The following is an 18,034-nucleotide window of genomic DNA, read 5'->3' on the forward strand; positions in this document are numbered from 1 at the left end:
TGCTTCTGGTTTTGTCAGATCTTGAGCCAAGCTATTGTGCAATATGTTATTTTTGTAGTTTCCCTGTAAAATGAGCGTCTCCAAAACACTGCATGTTAAACACTTCCTAAATGCAGGCATGCATAATTACTTTGACAATTTACAAAACGACATCACTAATTGCTATTAAAAAAAAGGTTATTGATTGAAGGTGAAAGGTCAGTGTATGCATATAGATACATACATACATGGACAGATTGAAGTTGTAGGCCTGTAAAAATTGACCAGAACAAGAAGACAGAAATTCAAACTTGTTTCAGGGATCAGCACTCATCCAGCAGCACGACTGCCCAGGTAAGGTCACAAAATTCAGCCAGTTCTTTAGACAACAGTCAGATGTTTTCTTCTCATCTGCTTTGATACTTTACTTTTAGAGAATAAATCATTAGAATGTTCACATTGTTGTAAATATGTCCTTTCTTAAGCACTCTCACCTCTATTTGCAGTGTTTTTGTTGGTTCTCCTAGTGTCCCCTCCTCTGGCTCACAGGTGTCCCATTTATGTCTTTAACAATCCCTCATCATGCCACAACTACACATTGCAAAATTTTGACAAGGTTCAAGATTCGTTTGTCATCATAAACACCACGGTGGCACGACAAAACACCAGCTGTAGTTCCTTTATGGTTCACAAGATAAAAATAAAATAAAAAATGAACCAAAAAAAATATATACATATATTTGCGTATATATGTATATATACATAACATATATACATATATAAATACATACATTGTACATTGCTGTGCAAAACCTACATAAGAACAATAAACAGAGTTGATAAGATGAGGATGGCAAGTGTAAGGCAAGTGCTACTCATACCTCATATTCCATATTTTAGAAGTGCCTCACTTTGGTCTCCTCTCCAGGTCAGAGCCCTTGTCCCTGTCTAATGATGGTGATGGCATAGGAGGATGCCAGTAACAGCCCTTGACTTACCTGCAGGAAGAGTCCTGGAGCTGCAGGCACACCAGAAGGCCAATTTTAATTTAATATCTGCCTATTAGTGTGCCAGTTGAGTAAAGCATGGACACATTACACTGCACCTTTTGTGTAATATATCACCAATTTCTGACTGGAACCAGGGATTATTCCTGTTTTTGAATTTGAATTTCTTAAAAGGTGCATGCTTTTCTGCAATAGAATTAAATGTTTTTGCAAAAAGGGCCAAGGATCAGGAATTTCTCATTGTAAACCCAATATAACTGTGGGAAAAAAAGAGGAGAGAAAATATTTGTTCAGAGAAGTGTTGCTTTTGACAGTGATGCATGGTTTGGATCATTGTAACTTTGTGGCACAGACGCGTGCCATTTGACAGTGGTCGCTGAAGTGGAGAGGAAAACCACCACTAGATTTACACCCGTCAGGCATAACATTATGACCACCTGCCTAATATTGTCTTGGTCCCCATTTGCTGCCAAAACAGCCCCGACCCATCGAGTCATGGACTCCACTAGAACCCTGAAGGTGTGCTGTGATATCTGGCACCAGGATGTTAGCAGCAGATACTCTATGGCCTCCATGAATCAGATTTGTTTGTCCAGCACATCCCACAGAGGCTCGATTGGATTGAGATCTGGGGAATTTGGAGGCCAAGTCAACACCTCAAACTCGTTGTTGTGTTCCTCAAACCATTCCTGAACTATTTTTGCTTTGTGGCACGGCACATTAACCTGCTGAGAGAGGCCACAGCCATCAGGGAATACTGTTTCCATAAAAGGGTGTTTATGGTCTAAAACAATAATTAGGTAGGTGGTACGTGTCAAAGTAACATCCAAAGGATGGCAGGTACCAAGGTTTCCCAGTAGAACATTGCCCAAAGCATCACACTGCCTCCGCCAGCTTGGCTCCGTCCCATAGTGCATCATGGTGCCAAGTGTTCCTCCATGTAAGTGACGCACACGCACCTGGCCATCCACATGATGTAAAAGAAAACGTGATTCATCAGACCAGGCCACCTTTTTCCATTGCTCCGTGCTTGATTTCAGATGCTCATGTGCCCATTGTTGGCGCTTACGGCGGTGGACAGGGGTCCAGGGGACTGGTCTGCAGCTATGCAGCCCCATACACAACAAACTGCAATTCACTATGTATTCTGACACCCTTCTATCAGAACCAGCATTAACTTCTTTCACAATTTGAGCAACAGTGGCTTGTCTGTTGGATCAGACCACACGGACCAGCCGTCGCTCCGTATGTGCATTGATGAGCCTTGGCCAACCATGACCTTGTTGCCGGTTCACCACTGTTCCTTACTTGGACCATTTTTGGATTCAAAATTAGTCTGCTGGAACTGTAATGTTCTGAATTAGCCTATCAAACTTAGAAAAGTGCTTCATCATCTTCAACAATAAGGAGGCTGTATTGTTTCCCTTCAAGAGATTAATTTAGAAACTTCCAGTCACATTAAACTAAAGAGATGGGTTGGTCAGGTATTTCATTCCAAGTAAAATACAAGGGTGAAGCAGTTCTGATTCACAAATCTTATACCTCCCATGTTATCTCTCATCCCGTTGGGAGGTTTGTTTTTCATAACCGAACAGCTGTACGATAGTCCAGTTATTTTTGCTAATGTTTATGGTTCTAACTGGGACAGTGACAGTTTTTCTGATTAATTTTGACACAGTTGACATGTCAACACACTTTTGTATCATGGGGGAGATCTCAACTGTTGGCTTGATTCTGTCTTGGATCGCTTATCTATTACAACTGGTGTGCCTTCGAGGTCTTTTAAGATCAGTTTTATTATATATACCTTGTATATCTTAGCAACATATACACACACACACATCAAAATCATATAGTCCCTCATTGTATAACAAATGTGTTGTTGTAATTTAAGAAGCCATTGATTATATGAAGAAACCAAATAGGATTATGTTCAATGAAATCACTACAAATTCAATGATAACAATGATAAATGATAAAATAATTTACCATAAGTCATTATGGTAGTACTAGACAGAGTTTTAAAATGGTATACAAGAAAAAAAATTCCAACTCACAAACTGAGGGAAGTTTTTTTTACAAGTTCACGTCTTTATTTTGTTTTTAGAAGATAAAAAAAAACAGCTTTTCATTAAATATTGCATGAATAATGAAACCAATACGACAAACGAGTTAGCTAAAATACTAACGGTCACTGTGCGGAGTGAAATACCTTTTTCATGCAGTCACCACTGTTCAAGGAAAGCATTTCATACTGCCTTTATTACACAAATATAATTATCTATCATGAATATCACAATTAGGTTTTGTGACAAGGAATATTTTGTAAGAGGTTTATATTTTGGAACTTATATATCTTTGGTAATGTCATTTATCAACAAATGTGTCAATAATAAGCCATTAATAAAAGCAACTTTTGCATTCACGCTGCTTAAGAAAGAAACTTTCTACCAACAAATGTTGTTTTATCAACAAAAAAGGGAGTATTTTTCATTAACAAGAGCCCATCCTACAATAAGATCAAATAGTTCACGTTACAAAAGGTATCTCTAAGACCACATTTTATCATCATGACAGACACGTACAGACTCACAAATTGAAAACACTACCAGATGCTGCTGTAGCTTGTAATTAATATTTGTTTGCTTTTATTATAATATTTTTGTGTCTCAGGCAATCGGTTTGGTAGGTTATGCTAACACTGTATACACCTAAGTGATTGGTAAGATCCCATAAAACAGTTATTTTGCTAAAAAAAAAAAAAAAAAAGGTACAACAGAGCAACAAATGTGAGGGCTCAGAAATTCAGACAGGTTGGATGGTCATTACTGATAGAACCAAAGGCTGGAGCCATGACAATAAAAACCCACATAAAAAGTAGTTTCTCAATTAAATGAGAGGTGGGTTGATGCATGCAACTCAAGGTGTTCTTATTGTTGGCTTATTAATGACTATAAAGCATAAGTAAGTATTATTTAGCATTAACAAAGCGTACTTTGTAAAAGTATCTCTTATTGGAAAGTAGTACCATAATTTATTATGCAGGTAGCAACTGCGTTTATCAGACTGACTAATTTAAAAAAGAAATACTGTAAATGAGGCAATCTAAAGGCGTCACAGAGATGAGCATGCCGGTTATGTGACCCAATGTTTCAGGATTATATGCTCAGTCAGGAATTAGGATATTTGTATGCCAGCTGGATAGCTGACAAACCTTACAATATCAGTAGCTTAATATCAGTAGCTTATAGCCAATAGAAATAGATCTAGTAGTCTAGGTGATTTTTCATAAAAGCATGAAACTTGTTACAGCTGTAGTCTAGGGTCCTGAACTTTGTCAGAGATGGAGCCATTGCACAAACACCTCATGGCAGCCACTATTGCCATGAGGGGGCTGCCTATTCATGTGAACAGTTAATGCTGAATTCACTGACACAGTGAGAAGGAAACTAAAGACCATATAGCAATTGGAACACAGCAGTCAACATCCCACCTAACATGTTGACCTGTGAGTACTCCGTAATCATGGGTCTTCAAACTGGACCTTCATTTTGATCTCAACTTCACACCTGTAAAGATTTCATGACTGCACCGCATCACACTGACATAATGTATTTACAGACACACATATTTGGGGCATCTGTGGCTAAGGGGTAGAGCTAGCATCTTGTTATCGGAAGGTCGCTGGTTCAATTCCCCTGGTCTGCATGTCAAAGTGTCTTTGGGCAAAATACTGAACCCCAAACTGCTCCTGATGTGCTGGTCGGCACCTTGCATGGCAGCCACCACCATCAGTGTATGAATGTATGTATTACTACTACTACTACTACTACTACTACTGTCGCTCTGGACAAAGAGTGTCTGCTAAATGCCCCTTTATGTAAAATGTAATGTAAACATATCACCTGGCAAAGTAATCCAAACAGATTATGTGGCTGGTTCCTACTACAGTAGATGTCACCAAGACCACATTTTGCCATGATGACACACACATAGATGCACATGTACACATGGACTCCCAAGGTGAAAACATAACCATCCACATTGTCAAGTAATCACAGTATCTGAAAACCTTTAAACTATAAATCTAATATTCAATTCAATATCCAATACAGTATGAACCTGGCATCTAAGATGAAAGCAACTATAAAGAACTTTTATTCTTTGTTGATTCTGGCTCCTGTGGAGAAGTGGGTAATATATTTCCAAGATCTTGGTCTGGCTAGAACCAATCATTATTTTCATCAGGTCTGTGAATAGGCCAGCCCGCTCCCTTATTGTTTCTTTGATTTGCACCTGTGACATCTATTGGGGGCTCAACAGTAAAGCCAGCGCCCTGGTACAGCCCCCACGGTCCACAATAGTTCACTTGTTCATCTCTAATGTCATATGTTCCATTGCACACAGCAGGTGTGATCCCATTGATGGTCTCCAGTTTTACCTAACCTCATGTACACCTGTAAAGTTTTATGATTGCATCTTGCATACCATTGACCAAAATCTGTTTTCAGATTCTTTTTAGTTGCTAAAGTCATATTTGGGGAAAGTGGTAGCCTAATCTCTGGACTGGCAGTGCTCCCCCCTCCCCCATTACCACCACTCAGTGCGTTTACATGCACAGCTTAGTCAGATAACAGCCATAGTTCGACTATGCTGCTCAATCGGACAACTGCAATTATCCGAGTATACATGCCGAATTACAAATTAAATCGAATTACTGCCGAAAGCATGTCATACCCCAGCAGCTAGGTGGTGCTGTGCCCATTTCAACTAGTGTTAACGGGTCCACCTCCGGCTGACCTCTTTACGTCACAAGCTGCCTCGGCATTCAAGAAAGATGGCGTACGAAGAGCGAGACGAAGCTACATCTTCGTACACTTCGTATATGGTGTACATGATAATTACACAAACTAGATGCATAATGGCGCTCTTTCTTGCGGTGATTTCGGAGGAAAGACGCCGCCGCCGTCCATCTACTTTCGGCTCACGGCCGCGGGGAAAAATCTCGCGCCTGCGCAGAACGCAAAATCCGATCAGATCCGCTGGAAACGTATACATGCAGGAGTTAATGCGACTTTCAATCGAATAATCTACGTGGTGTAATTCGACTATAAGAAATCCGATCCGGTCCGATTTTAGTCAGACTACGGTGTATACATGCATCTTAAAAATCCGATCATAGTCAGACTAATGCAGTAATTCGGTTTTCCTGAGTGTCATGTAAACGCACTGACTGAGTGGCCCTGAGCAAGGCTCTTGACCTGAGTGCACCAGTGGCTGGCAGATCAGGTTGTAGTTGTACTTCACAGCTTTCAGGTGAGAATGGGCAACTGTTTGAATGTGTTCAGGGCATTCCTGAAAAAGAGAGCATTGCTCTCAGTGGAACTCAGCAAAATACATTACATTAATTCTGATTCTGATTAAGGTAAAAAAAATATTTAAAATAAATAGTGTTCTACTATTTTCAGTCGTTATGTTAACAGGGTCAATGAATAAAAGGATTAAGCTTTTATAACTTTTCACAACATGTAAGCATGAACCTAGGTTCACAGATACTGTTATTTCCTTCTCACGATGTCCCTAAATTCACCATTAACTGTTCAACTGAACAATTTATGATGTAGTATGGTATATTGTAATCCTTGACCATCAAAAAATAGAGGTAGACATTATCATTTCTGTGTTATCGTGTTTGGTTCAGGATATATGACTTAAAAAGAAAACCCTCAGTTATGGTGGAAAGTAAAATGGCCACCGTGGCTGCCATAATGTGTTGATGTGATGGCGCCATCTCTGAAAATGTCCAGGGCTCCAAAATGTAAAGCTGTACCAAGTGTCATGCTTCTATGAATAAGTGAACAATTCTCCTCAAATTTGGCCCCATCTACTATCCGGACTACACATAGCTATATCCTTTTTTGACTCGTTTAGTTCTAGTTATATCATTTCCATCAAGTTTTAGTCTGGCATTATTGTTAACCATCCAACATGAGGCCTCTAATTATCCTGACAAATGCAATGAAAAGATTGACCTCACCCACGCTACTAGCGCAGCCCAAATAGTGTTAGACACACTGTAGGTTCTGATTCATTCACAGTCATGGTTACCACCATCTGAATATAGAAAAAAAAATTTAATGGCCAAGTTTTCAGTACACCAATACAATCACATACCTTTTTAAAGAGGAAAATCCAAGTAAGTGGTGCTTTGTGACGGCTAGAACTGTCCTGAGTTACAATAAATCAAGAGAAATTACAGGGTAAAAACACAAAATGTCTCAACAGCTTGGCTCCACTGACATCCATTGCAAAGTCTTTAGTCACATAACGATATGTGACAGGACTGCTGCCACTGCCGTTTATGCCGCTGAGAGGTTTGACCGTATGGAGTCCTCTCTTAACTGACGGTGCTTCCCAGTGTCATGCTCTTCACTTTGTGTGCGACGCTCAATGGTAATCCTGTAGTTTTTTCTGTTGAGGAATGAATCACATTGAGGAAAAAAAATAAAATTTTCTCAATCCATTTGCTCTTCACAATTATTGATTTATCACAAAATGTTGCTCATAAAAATATTTGCCAGTTATGGAGCTGCAGCTATTAGAGAATTTTAGTTATTATTTGTTAGAGAAAATCATTACTTTTTGGGGTTAAATGACTCAATCTGTGCATGTGCTGTACTTTCATGAACAGCCATGTACAGGTTTTAGTTTTAGTTTTTTAAACGCAATACACAGATTAAGAGACATGTGGGCATCTTGCGCTGTCAATTCCAAATAAAAGATTTAGATACGATATGATAAGGGCTACCTGAAGCTTAATCTCTGTGATTTGACTTTTGTTGCTGTTATGCATCTGCATCACTATTTCGATTAACAAGTGATCAAAACCAACTCAATAGATGAACTATGAAAACTAGAGCTGAAATTGCAAAGCCACTGACTTTTACAGTCAATCATGCTGTTTTCCAATTTAAACAGCAAAATGTAACTTTTTCTAACCCTAAAATTTTTGCTTCAAAATCATTCTGATGGTACAGCTTCTATTAATAGGGTGAATGGTGTCTCTGTCAGTGCCTCTTTGCCACTCAGAGTCTGTAAGTCTTCGGGTAGGAAGACCAGTATATATGAAAAGATAAGTATCACTTATTGTTACCTGAAAAAGTAGAATGCTATAAGCATTGCAGATCCCAGAACAGCCCCCACTATGACTCCAGTTAAAGCTGATACTCCTAGTCCACCTGTTTGAAAGTGCAGTCATTGGTTGAAACATGTACTCCACCATACATAATGTAGATAACATAGAAATTCAAAAAAAGTCAAATTTTCCAGGCTTGACTGGACATCAGTGTTAATTTACATGACTTGGCCGGTTTCTCTGCATGTGCTTTATATCTTCCCTTCAGAGTGAAGTGGTCAGTGTTGAAGGCAGGCAACAGCTGAAAAGTTCCATTAACACCAAAGTAGTTGGCCACCACCTGTAAGACCATGTACCATATTATCATCCTGTAAAATTTCAACAAGCACATTTATCAACTTCTGCCTGTGAAGATAGCTCAATCTTAATGTTAGATCTAAGGTTTTTACCTTACCTCATACGTTCCTGCCTCAACATTTGTCATAGCCATCAAAGAGAAATCCCCATTTCTGTCACCATTGTCATCCATGGATACCTGGCCTGCGATGCCTTTCCACCACCACCATGAAAACAATAAGAATATCAATTAGGAGTCACTTTTTGTCCAGCTGATAGTAAACTCTGATAGCTTGCTAACCCTAACTTTAATGGCTAGTACATACAGTTTTATCCCGAGACAAACAATTCAGGACATAGATGGAAATAGACAAGGCCAACAAAGCTGAACAACGTTCCTATGTACACACAGGCCGGCAAAAAATAGAGATGTGTACTTATTTATATATGAAATGTATATATGAACCCAGTGTCTATATGCAGGTCAAATTGTTTCTGTAAATTGCAAAGAAAGTACAATAACACAAGGGTGCAAAGTGCTGGCATAAATATTGAATGGTTAAAGTAACAGATTATTTTGTATATACATATTCAGGGAAAGTCTATCAAGAAAATGCTAGCTGAGTCTGCGCTTCTGTAATGTTATGAACACAGTTATGGTGGCTGAGAAGAGCAAATGTGCTGCAACTCAAGAAAACACATGGAAATAGACAAAACACAAGCGAAGTAAGAAAACATCATCATTATTTTCTACATGCACAGCAGTAAGGGAAAACGCATTGCAAATACACACAACACAAGCAAATACACGAATGTGCTACAACGGCCCAACACACCCACATTATGCTGCTTTTCCACCAAAATTAGCGGGTCTACACAGGTTTTTTAAATGTGCCTATTGACCCCAATCCCACATCCGGCAGGCAAAGCAGCCCGTCTGTGATTTTTATCTGAAGTGTTACATTGTACATCACTGGAGTCACATTTCACATCAAACATGTGCTGTGAACAGGGAACAAACACCTGTTAAAGTAAACTCAAGCAAGCAGTAGACAGCATGGAGGCCAGTGACAATCAGTACTTCATATTTCACCTAAATTGTTTCCAAATTTCCCTCACTTGGGTCCTTTTCCTTACGCCTTAGTCCCTCCCACCAAGTACTTGTGGGGAGACGCGACAGAACCATGGGAGGAAAAAGGGCCAAGGAAATATATTTTAAGGGAAATAAGACGTCCTTTCCTCAGCAGCTGGTCACAGCTGGATCAGAAAAGAAAAATGTTTCTCATAAATGAAGAAAGTTGTTTGTGGTCTTTTCGTCCTCCTACAGGCTGACACATTTTAACTAACTTTGAAAGAAGCCTACACGATGTTTAAAAACACAGACCTATGTGCATAGTAACCTGTTTACATGTAGATTTTTTTTATTCCATTACTTATATTACCCATGCCGATCGCTTTAGCAGGTCTGCTGAATCTATTTGATGTTAACAAGCATAAAGGCACTTTAAAGGAAGCTCACTGAGGTATATGCTATATTTGAAGAGGGGAACACTGGATGCTTGGTAATTGTTTGTGTGAACATTCTTTTGACCGAAGACCGTGATAGAAATTGTTGTTGCAATTAATTTCTTTTTTCTTTTTTAAAACTGCTGCTTGTCCAGGTACTGGATGTCATTTTTCCCCATCCTCACCTGTTGCCTCCTGTCGGTCAGGAAGACGAGGTGTAGCAGGATGTACTGCAGTCTCATGTTGACTTGTCCACTGACCTGTTTGTCCAGTAGGAAAACTACAGTGGGTTCATCAAGAAGCCTGTGATGTCCTTCAAGCAGGGCAACACCAGCCTCTCAAGAGGTTTCATGACAACAGATGTCATGAAAATGGGCCTGGAGTCATGAGCCACTTATAAACAGCCTGCTCAAGGAAGGCATGCTGTGCTGTTATTCTTCCTCCCCATTGTATATAAAATCTACAAACATGGAATGAGGTATAGTTGTTCCACCACTAAACCAGTAGTGTTGTAACAAAGCCAAATCGACATCTGTTTAATGAGTTATGATAATATGCAATGTGTAACTGACAGGACAGGGCCAACGCAGTCACATGTGTCACTCTTTTACTTCTGGAATGCCAACATGCTTTTTAAAATCATAGGCTGGGGTGGCATTACATTGGTATAGATGGGCTTGGCTTGCCAGACTGGCTCAGAGTCCTGCGCTTACAAATTACAATTGGTAAAGAAAAATAAAAAGGAAATCCAGCTTTGGCAGGAGGAATGGGTCGTCCACTAATTGGAAGGTCAGTGGTTCAAGCCCTGCATGTCAGAGTGTCTTTAGGAAAGATACTGTGAGATAAATTCTCAAGTGTCCCTTCTTATTTTGATATATTGTGCTTACTTATGACCAAGGGTGTACGTTTGATTTTGACATTGGTGGGGACATAGCCAGTCATGACATTAACTTTGTACGATGCATTACCTACTGTACATAAGCAGTCAAACATGCAGTTAAACATTTAGTATAGCACCATGTCAAATTTACCTGTACCCCTGAATCTTCCCTATATGAGCTACAACCTGACTGGGTTCCTCTGTCACCTGATAAATAAAATATTGATGCTATGAGCAGTGACACAGCACGACTCAGTAGTATTCACTAGGCCTACTTTTAATATTACAACTAGCTAACACTTAAAATTAAATTAACCACCATATCCTTATTCAAGTTCACCTGCTGCTGTGACCCTGCCACTCCACCGCTGTCAGATAAAGGGGACAGCTGTGTTGCTACATCTGTCACCAGACAAAGTAACAAATCAATCACCATTCAGAGTGAGAAAACGGTGGGAAACAATGTTTTGCATTCATTAGCGGCAGCCTATGAGGGGGGGCTAGTTTCCTCAGGTGACTTAGACTTTGGTGAAATAGCTTCTCATGTCTTCCACCTTTCTTTTGCCCGACATCCTCGGACATGTGTGTCAACCTCCTCTTGTCAACACTGGCAAAGCCTGCAAGTGAAACAACTTCAACAGCCTACAGGGAGCCAATCAGAAAACAGACCTGTTTCAACAACGTATTTGGGAGGCGGTGCCGAAGTGGGAAAGGATTTAACCCTTTGTGTGACGCATGAGGCGCATTTTTTTTTCCCCTTCAACCTTAATATTGATGTGGACATTTCAGCCATCGTTTGAGATTGGTATAGACGTCCATACGCAATTCTACGCCTATGTGCAGGGACTATGTATGTATATTGACCATGGACAGCAGCTGACTAGAGAGATGTCATGGAAGGAATTATGAATCCCTCAGAAGCTGGAGGAGCCAAGTTTGGAGCCCAGCTGTTGGAATTGATCCAGCAACATTGTCTTACTACAGCATAAATCAAGGGACTTAAGGCAGGAACACACCGGCCCAACCGATGGACGTCTGAAGCATTTGGGGAGACTCGGACGAGGTCGGGAACAAATCTGTTCGGTGTGTTCAGCTGCGTTGGAAGCTTTCGGACCACAACACTAGCGCCACCTGCTTACTGCATCTCCCGCAAGCGCAGAACGTACACACTACTGTGGAGCTGGCAGCATGTCGAAGCAGTGTGTTCAATGCAACTTTTCTGCCGAACGGGTCAGACGAGAGGTGGTTGGATAAAGGAAGTTGGCTGTTGGTTTGAGTCTGGGCGATGTGTGGGGGACTTTATGGTCACAAAGATACAATTGAAATGGGGTGCTGTCCAGGGAGACTGGCTTGAAGAAGATTTGCCATATAACTGGGCAATTGAGTACAGAGAGGCAGTAACAGACTTGATCGAAAGTTTGACTGTAAGAAAAAAATGGACTGGGCAATTGTAAGAGACTGTGTACAAAGATCTACAGAGAGTGTTACAGATTATCATCTGAGGCTGTCAAAAATCTTCAGAATTCACAGTGGTTTGACACTACCACTACCTGTTGACAGCCCCCATGAACAACAAGAGTAGAACTTCTTGGTATAGGGCTTGCGTCCAGACATCAAGAAACTTGTTCAGAAACACTGTATTACACTTAATATGGGAAGATTGACTGATGTGCTGGCTAATGCTCGACATGCAGAGAAAGTGGTGGCAAGAAATAAGGAGCAAAATGATACGAAAAAAACTTGGACAAAGACTTCAAATGGCTCAGTTACAAATCAGTGAGCAGAAATTAACAATTAATCAACAGAGGACGCCTGGAGGGCTGCTACTGTTGTGGAAGTTATGACCATTGGGTGAAAGACTGTCCTGAACCAGAGTCTGATGAGGACAAAGAAGGGTGGGAGTTCTGACCAGAGAATCAAGTAACTGTGACAAATCCAAGAGGGAGAGAGAGAGGGAGCCTTGGAAGAAGGGACTGCTGACTAGGAGGAGAGACAGAACTGGGCGTAGAGATGGGTGAGATGAAACACACATACGCACACACACAGAATGATGAGATACATACACCTGTATATGATGATTCTCAAATTATAGCAGAAAAACAGGATTTTGAAATGACTCAATGTTTATTTCCCCCATTGCAATTGCCTATGATTAGAATGTTGGTTGGAGGAAAAGAGATTTTTAGTGGATTCGGGAGCAACACTTTCGGTGTTGAAAGCAAGTGATTGGTTGGATTCTGCTAATTGAGTGGCAGAACAGCACACTATAGGAGCAGGGAGTATACCAGTAACATTTTACTACACCTCTTTCGGTAATGGATTTGGAAACAGGAAAGCAAGGAAGAAAACATTCTTTTTTGCTTTCATCCCTATAAATTTGATTGCTCGTGATTTGTTGTGTGAATTTGGGATCATAGTTAAGTGTAAAGAAGAGGGTTTGCAGATAAAGCGTGTAGAGAATGTGTCTTTTTAAGGTGTGCATTATTATACTAATCCTCCTCAGTATGTTTATACATGGAGTTTGAGAGTTGATGATCCTTGTTCAGTTGCAAGAGATCTGACAACTTTTGGAGAACAGCACAAGTGTGGGTCCATAACATTAACGATTGGATTCCATCACGAGACCAAGGTGAAGGAGTAATGTATTCACAATCCAAAAATGTCTACTGTAAAACCTATTGTTGTACATTTGTAGACATACATGCAGTGCATCTGCTTCCCCAGAAGGGGTCTGAAAAGTGTACATTTGTGATTGCAACATACATAACACTAGATGATCCACGATTGGCTAATGTTCGTAATGAATTGTGGGCAAAATATAAATATGATGTAGGATTGATGAAAACAGCAGCACCATTGACTGTCACACCTAGGTCTGATTATAGATCATGTAAAACTCAATATCCATTGAGTCCAGAAGCTATTGAAGGAATAACTCCAGTATTTGAATCACTTATGAAGCAAGGGGTTATTGTGCCATGTCCAGACTCACCATGTCGTACTCCGTACTATCTTCCCTGTTCAAAAAGCTCCACAGGAAAATCACCCTACAACTTGGTGATTTGTCCAAGATTTTAAAGCAGTGAATGACACTGTGCATGCTAGAGCACCGGTAGTACCAGATCCTCACTCAGTTTTGGTTTGCACTTAGACTTGGACAAGTGCAAACCAAGGCCATTGCAATAGGCCTGGAGAATACTCAGCAGCTTTGCATGATGATTTAGAAGGTTTTCAACCTCCCTGGTGCAGTATGTAGATGACTTACTTTTATTTTCAGAAAGTGAACAGGCATGCCAGACTGACACAGTGGCACTGCTGTAATATTTAGCAGCAAAAGGCCACAAAGCCAGCCTTTCAAAATTACAGTGGGTAAGACAAGAAGTAACCTTCTTAGGCCGCATCATATCTCATGAAGGGAAAAAGATATCAGATGACAGAATCAAAGCCATCTTGATAATTCCTAAACCAATTACAAAAAAACAGATGATGGCTTTTTTGGGCATGACAGGCCACTGTAGGCAGTGCATAGCAGATTTTTCTCAAGTAGCACAGCCTCTGCAGAGCATGACACATGACCATGGACTTTGACCGACAGATACATTGACACAAAAGCACAGGAGTGTGTTTCAAAAGGAAATGCAAGAGCTAATCTGGCTGCTAAAGCACTGGCACAAACTCTAATTGTAACAACATTACAAATGTCTAACATTACTTCTTCCATAACACCTACAGTTTCTTTTTCAGAACTGGTTTAGGTTCAGAAGAATGCTCCGGTACAGGAGTGAAAACAGTGGAAAGACAGTGGCTGTAGATATGTGAATAATGTTTGGTATGGTCCTAATGGCAACATATGTTTGCCTAAATGCTGGTTTCCTTATTTGGCAAAGTTGACACATGGAAAGGATCATGTGTAAACAGCTGGTGTAAACAGCTAATAGATTCTGATATACACAAGGCTTCTCAAATTATTCACAAAATTTTGGTTTAAATTGCCTAGTGAGTCTCAGACATGATGCCGGCATAGGTCAGGCGATGCAACAGTCCAGCCATCCTACCCCAAATGCTCCATTTGTCCATTTAATGATGGATTTCATTGAACTATCACCATGTAAAGGAAAGAAATATTGTTTGGTCATAGTTGACATGTTTTCTATGTGGATTGAAGTTTTTCCTACAGCAAAAGCGGATGCAACAGCAATAGCAAAAGTGCTACTGAGAGAGATTTTGCCAAGATATGGAATCCCGAGAAAAATTATCTTGTGATAATGGTACACATTTTGTAAATAATGCCATAAAGTAGAAGTCTTACTATTTATGAGGGGACAAGGGAAAGCTAAGACAGGCTTGTCCTTGTTTGAGATCATCATGGGACAGCCCATGAATACAGGGATGTCCTCTCCAGGACTAAGGCTGTGCCTAAGGGAGGAAGAATTTGATGATTCTATGTTGAATCATTGTATTAATCTCTCAAACTCTTTAAAGTCTATTCATGTACAGGTGAAAGCAGCCCTACCAGTCCCATTGCAAGGACCATTGCATTCGTTGCAGCCCGGAGATTGGGTGGTGGTGAAGAATTGCAAGAGACGGACCATTCCAGATGCTGCTGGTGACTAATTCCACAGTGAAGGTGGCTGACAGAGCCACATGGATTCATGCTAGTCACTGCAGGAAAGCTACAGCTTTAGAGAATCACAGACCTGCCACTGAGGACGTTACTGAGGACGGAGGACAACTACAGCAACTGCTGGTCTAGCAAACTCCAACATAGACTGCGAAGAGATGGAGAAAGGCGTGGCACCCGTTCAAGAGGACGGGATGCGGAATGAGAGGCACTCAGATGCTGCGAGAGTTTAATCATTGTAGACCCAATAATGCTGTGGTATGCGCATGGGAATGAAAGTGATGACATGTATGAAAGCTTTGATGTATAGGTGGATAGGTAATGTTGTAGGAGGGAAGGTTGAGCAATATGTTCAACTCCACACCACTGATCCTGATAAAGAAGGATGTCTTAAGTATGAGAGGCATGGGGACAGTTTCCCAACCAGTGAGCAACTGTTTAATTTGGCTAAACAAAACAGGCTCATGTAGGACTTTGAGAATTATTTTAGTTAATGTTTGCTTAAATGTGATTAGCTTCATGATTTACAAATTAATCAAAAGGGTGAATGTGGGAATGTGAGAGAAATTCTCAAGTGTCCCTTCTTATTTTGATATACTGTGCTTGCATATGACATTTAATGATAGATAGAAAGAATGGATAGATAGATAAACATTATTATTTAAGGTAAAGTTAAATCTTATTGTTGCTTCCAACATGAGTTCTGTCTTGTGATACCTATGTGGTTGCAGAGTTTGATTGTATGCTGTATTCATGTATTGTATGTGGGCTAATGTGCTGTGAAAATGAATACAAAGGAACTTAGGGAAGGAGCTCATCCGTAAGGGGGGTTGGTGAAGCCTCTTCTGTGTTTAAGTGTTTGGACCTTAGGTTTACATGTGACACAACATGTGTATCGTGTGAAAGACTGCCTCTCCTCAGTCAACATTCATGCTCCGTTGGTGTGTGACTCTTGCTTGCAAGCAATAAAGAACGTCTAGAATAAATATTGTGTCGGAGCTTGGTGTTTGACCAATTCTCATCTGCACTAGACAAGCGACTGATTTACAGTTGCCATGACAATACTGAACGCCAAATTGCTCCACATGGCTGTTCCACTGATGTTTGAGTTTGTGTGAACAGTTGACCATAGAAACATTGTGGGGTGCTTTGATTATGAAGCATTTTATCGCTCCTCAGGTTGGCACTTTGCATGTCAGCCTCTGACATCAGTGTATGAATGTGTGTGTGAAAGGGTGAAAGTGATATGTGTTGTTAAGCACTCTGAGCAGTTGGTAGACAAAAAAGCGCTATATACATAAAAGTCAATCAACCATTGCCATTTACTTGAAGCAGTGCTTGAAGCAGGAGGACTCCAATGAACCTCCATGTGTAAAGATTGAAGCGAGCAGGTCAGAGCAGGCTTTCCAGCAGGAGGGTGGCATGCCATCTGGATGTGTTGCCTTCCTTATCATCTGTCTCGGAAAGGGCTGTCACACACCCTCTTCACAGATCCTGGGTTAAGGTCAGGGGTCAACGTGGAGGGGTGAGGGGGAGACATTTGTGCTGTGATGTCTGAGTTGAATAAGGGTTGCGAATGGTTAGGTCTTCACAGTGAAAGGAGTGGGGGGATGGTTTTCTGTAGCTGGTGACTCGCATAGGCCGTCCACACGAAAGCGCTCTTTTGCATTTTCGTGCGAAAACACACGTGTATTTCATAGTTTTGGCCGACCGTCCACACGGATCCTGAAAACGCAGCACCTGAAAACGCACTTTTTTGAAAACGGGTAGCCCTCACGTTCTCGTGTGGATAGCGAATCTGCATACTTTCCAAAAACGATGACGCCATCGGCCCACCCCGCTGAACCCCGCGACGTCTAACAACAACAACAACAATGGCAGACTACTGCTTGTGTTCGTGTTTCTTGCAACTTACTCGCCTTGTAGTCGAGTGTGAGTCGCAGCAGCAGTTCGACTTTCCTTGAACTAGCCATTTTCATCTTCTTCTTCTTGTTTTCGGATTCTCCTTCTACTGTCTGTTTTTAAACAGCGCGCAAGTTTTATGGGCATGCTCCATCTCTTCTCCGTTTTTGGTGAATTTCAGGCGCCACCTATAGGCCTGGAATATGAACTACAGCGTTTTGAGTCGTTTTCAGTGGATCCATTTGGACGCAAATATTCTTGAAACAATGCAGAGGAAGACGGAGAAAAAAAAGATCGTTTTGGTCCATGTGGACAAGGTCTCAGCGCGTTTATATGACACTCAAGAAAGTCAAATTACTGGGTTAGTCCGACTATGGTCAGATTTTTAAGATGCATGTATACACCTTAGTCTGACTAAAATCAGACCAGATCGGATTTCTCATAGTCAGATTAAAACACCCAGATTATTCAATTGATAGTCGCATTACTTGTGCATGTATACGTTCTACCAAATTGAATTCGGATTTAGCGTTCTGTGCTGGCTCAAGATTTTTTTGCTGGGGCTGTGAACCGGAAATAGAAGGATGGCAGCGGCGACTGCGGCGGCGTCTTTCCTTCGAAATAACCACAAGCAAGAGCGCCATTGTGCATCTAGTTTGTGTAACCAG

The 18,034-nt window shown here is 40.8% G+C and overlaps 1 protein-coding gene across 1 annotated transcript in view; it reads right to left on the minus strand.

Moving 5' to 3' along the window:
• Nucleotides 1–7,101: 7,101 nt before the first annotated feature.
• Nucleotides 7,102–18,034, minus strand: part of npr3 (natriuretic peptide receptor 3) — a 36,405-nt gene continuing 25,472 nt past the window's right edge. Inside the window, exons 5-8 of the mRNA XM_030418348.1 lie at nt 8,576–8,670; nt 8,344–8,461; nt 8,140–8,224; nt 7,102–7,457 (exon numbers count right to left, since the gene is read on the minus strand). Of these exons, the coding sequence (XP_030274208.1) occupies nt 7,346–7,457; nt 8,140–8,224; nt 8,344–8,461; nt 8,576–8,670 (410 nt within the window). The 3' untranslated portion in view covers nt 7,102–7,345. The remainder of the gene's footprint in view (nt 7,458–8,139; nt 8,225–8,343; nt 8,462–8,575; nt 8,671–18,034) is intronic.

This window comes from Sparus aurata, chromosome 5 (genome assembly GCF_900880675.1).
Source record: "Sparus aurata chromosome 5, fSpaAur1.1, whole genome shotgun sequence".
Lineage (NCBI taxonomy): Eukaryota > Metazoa > Chordata > Actinopteri > Spariformes > Sparidae > Sparus > Sparus aurata.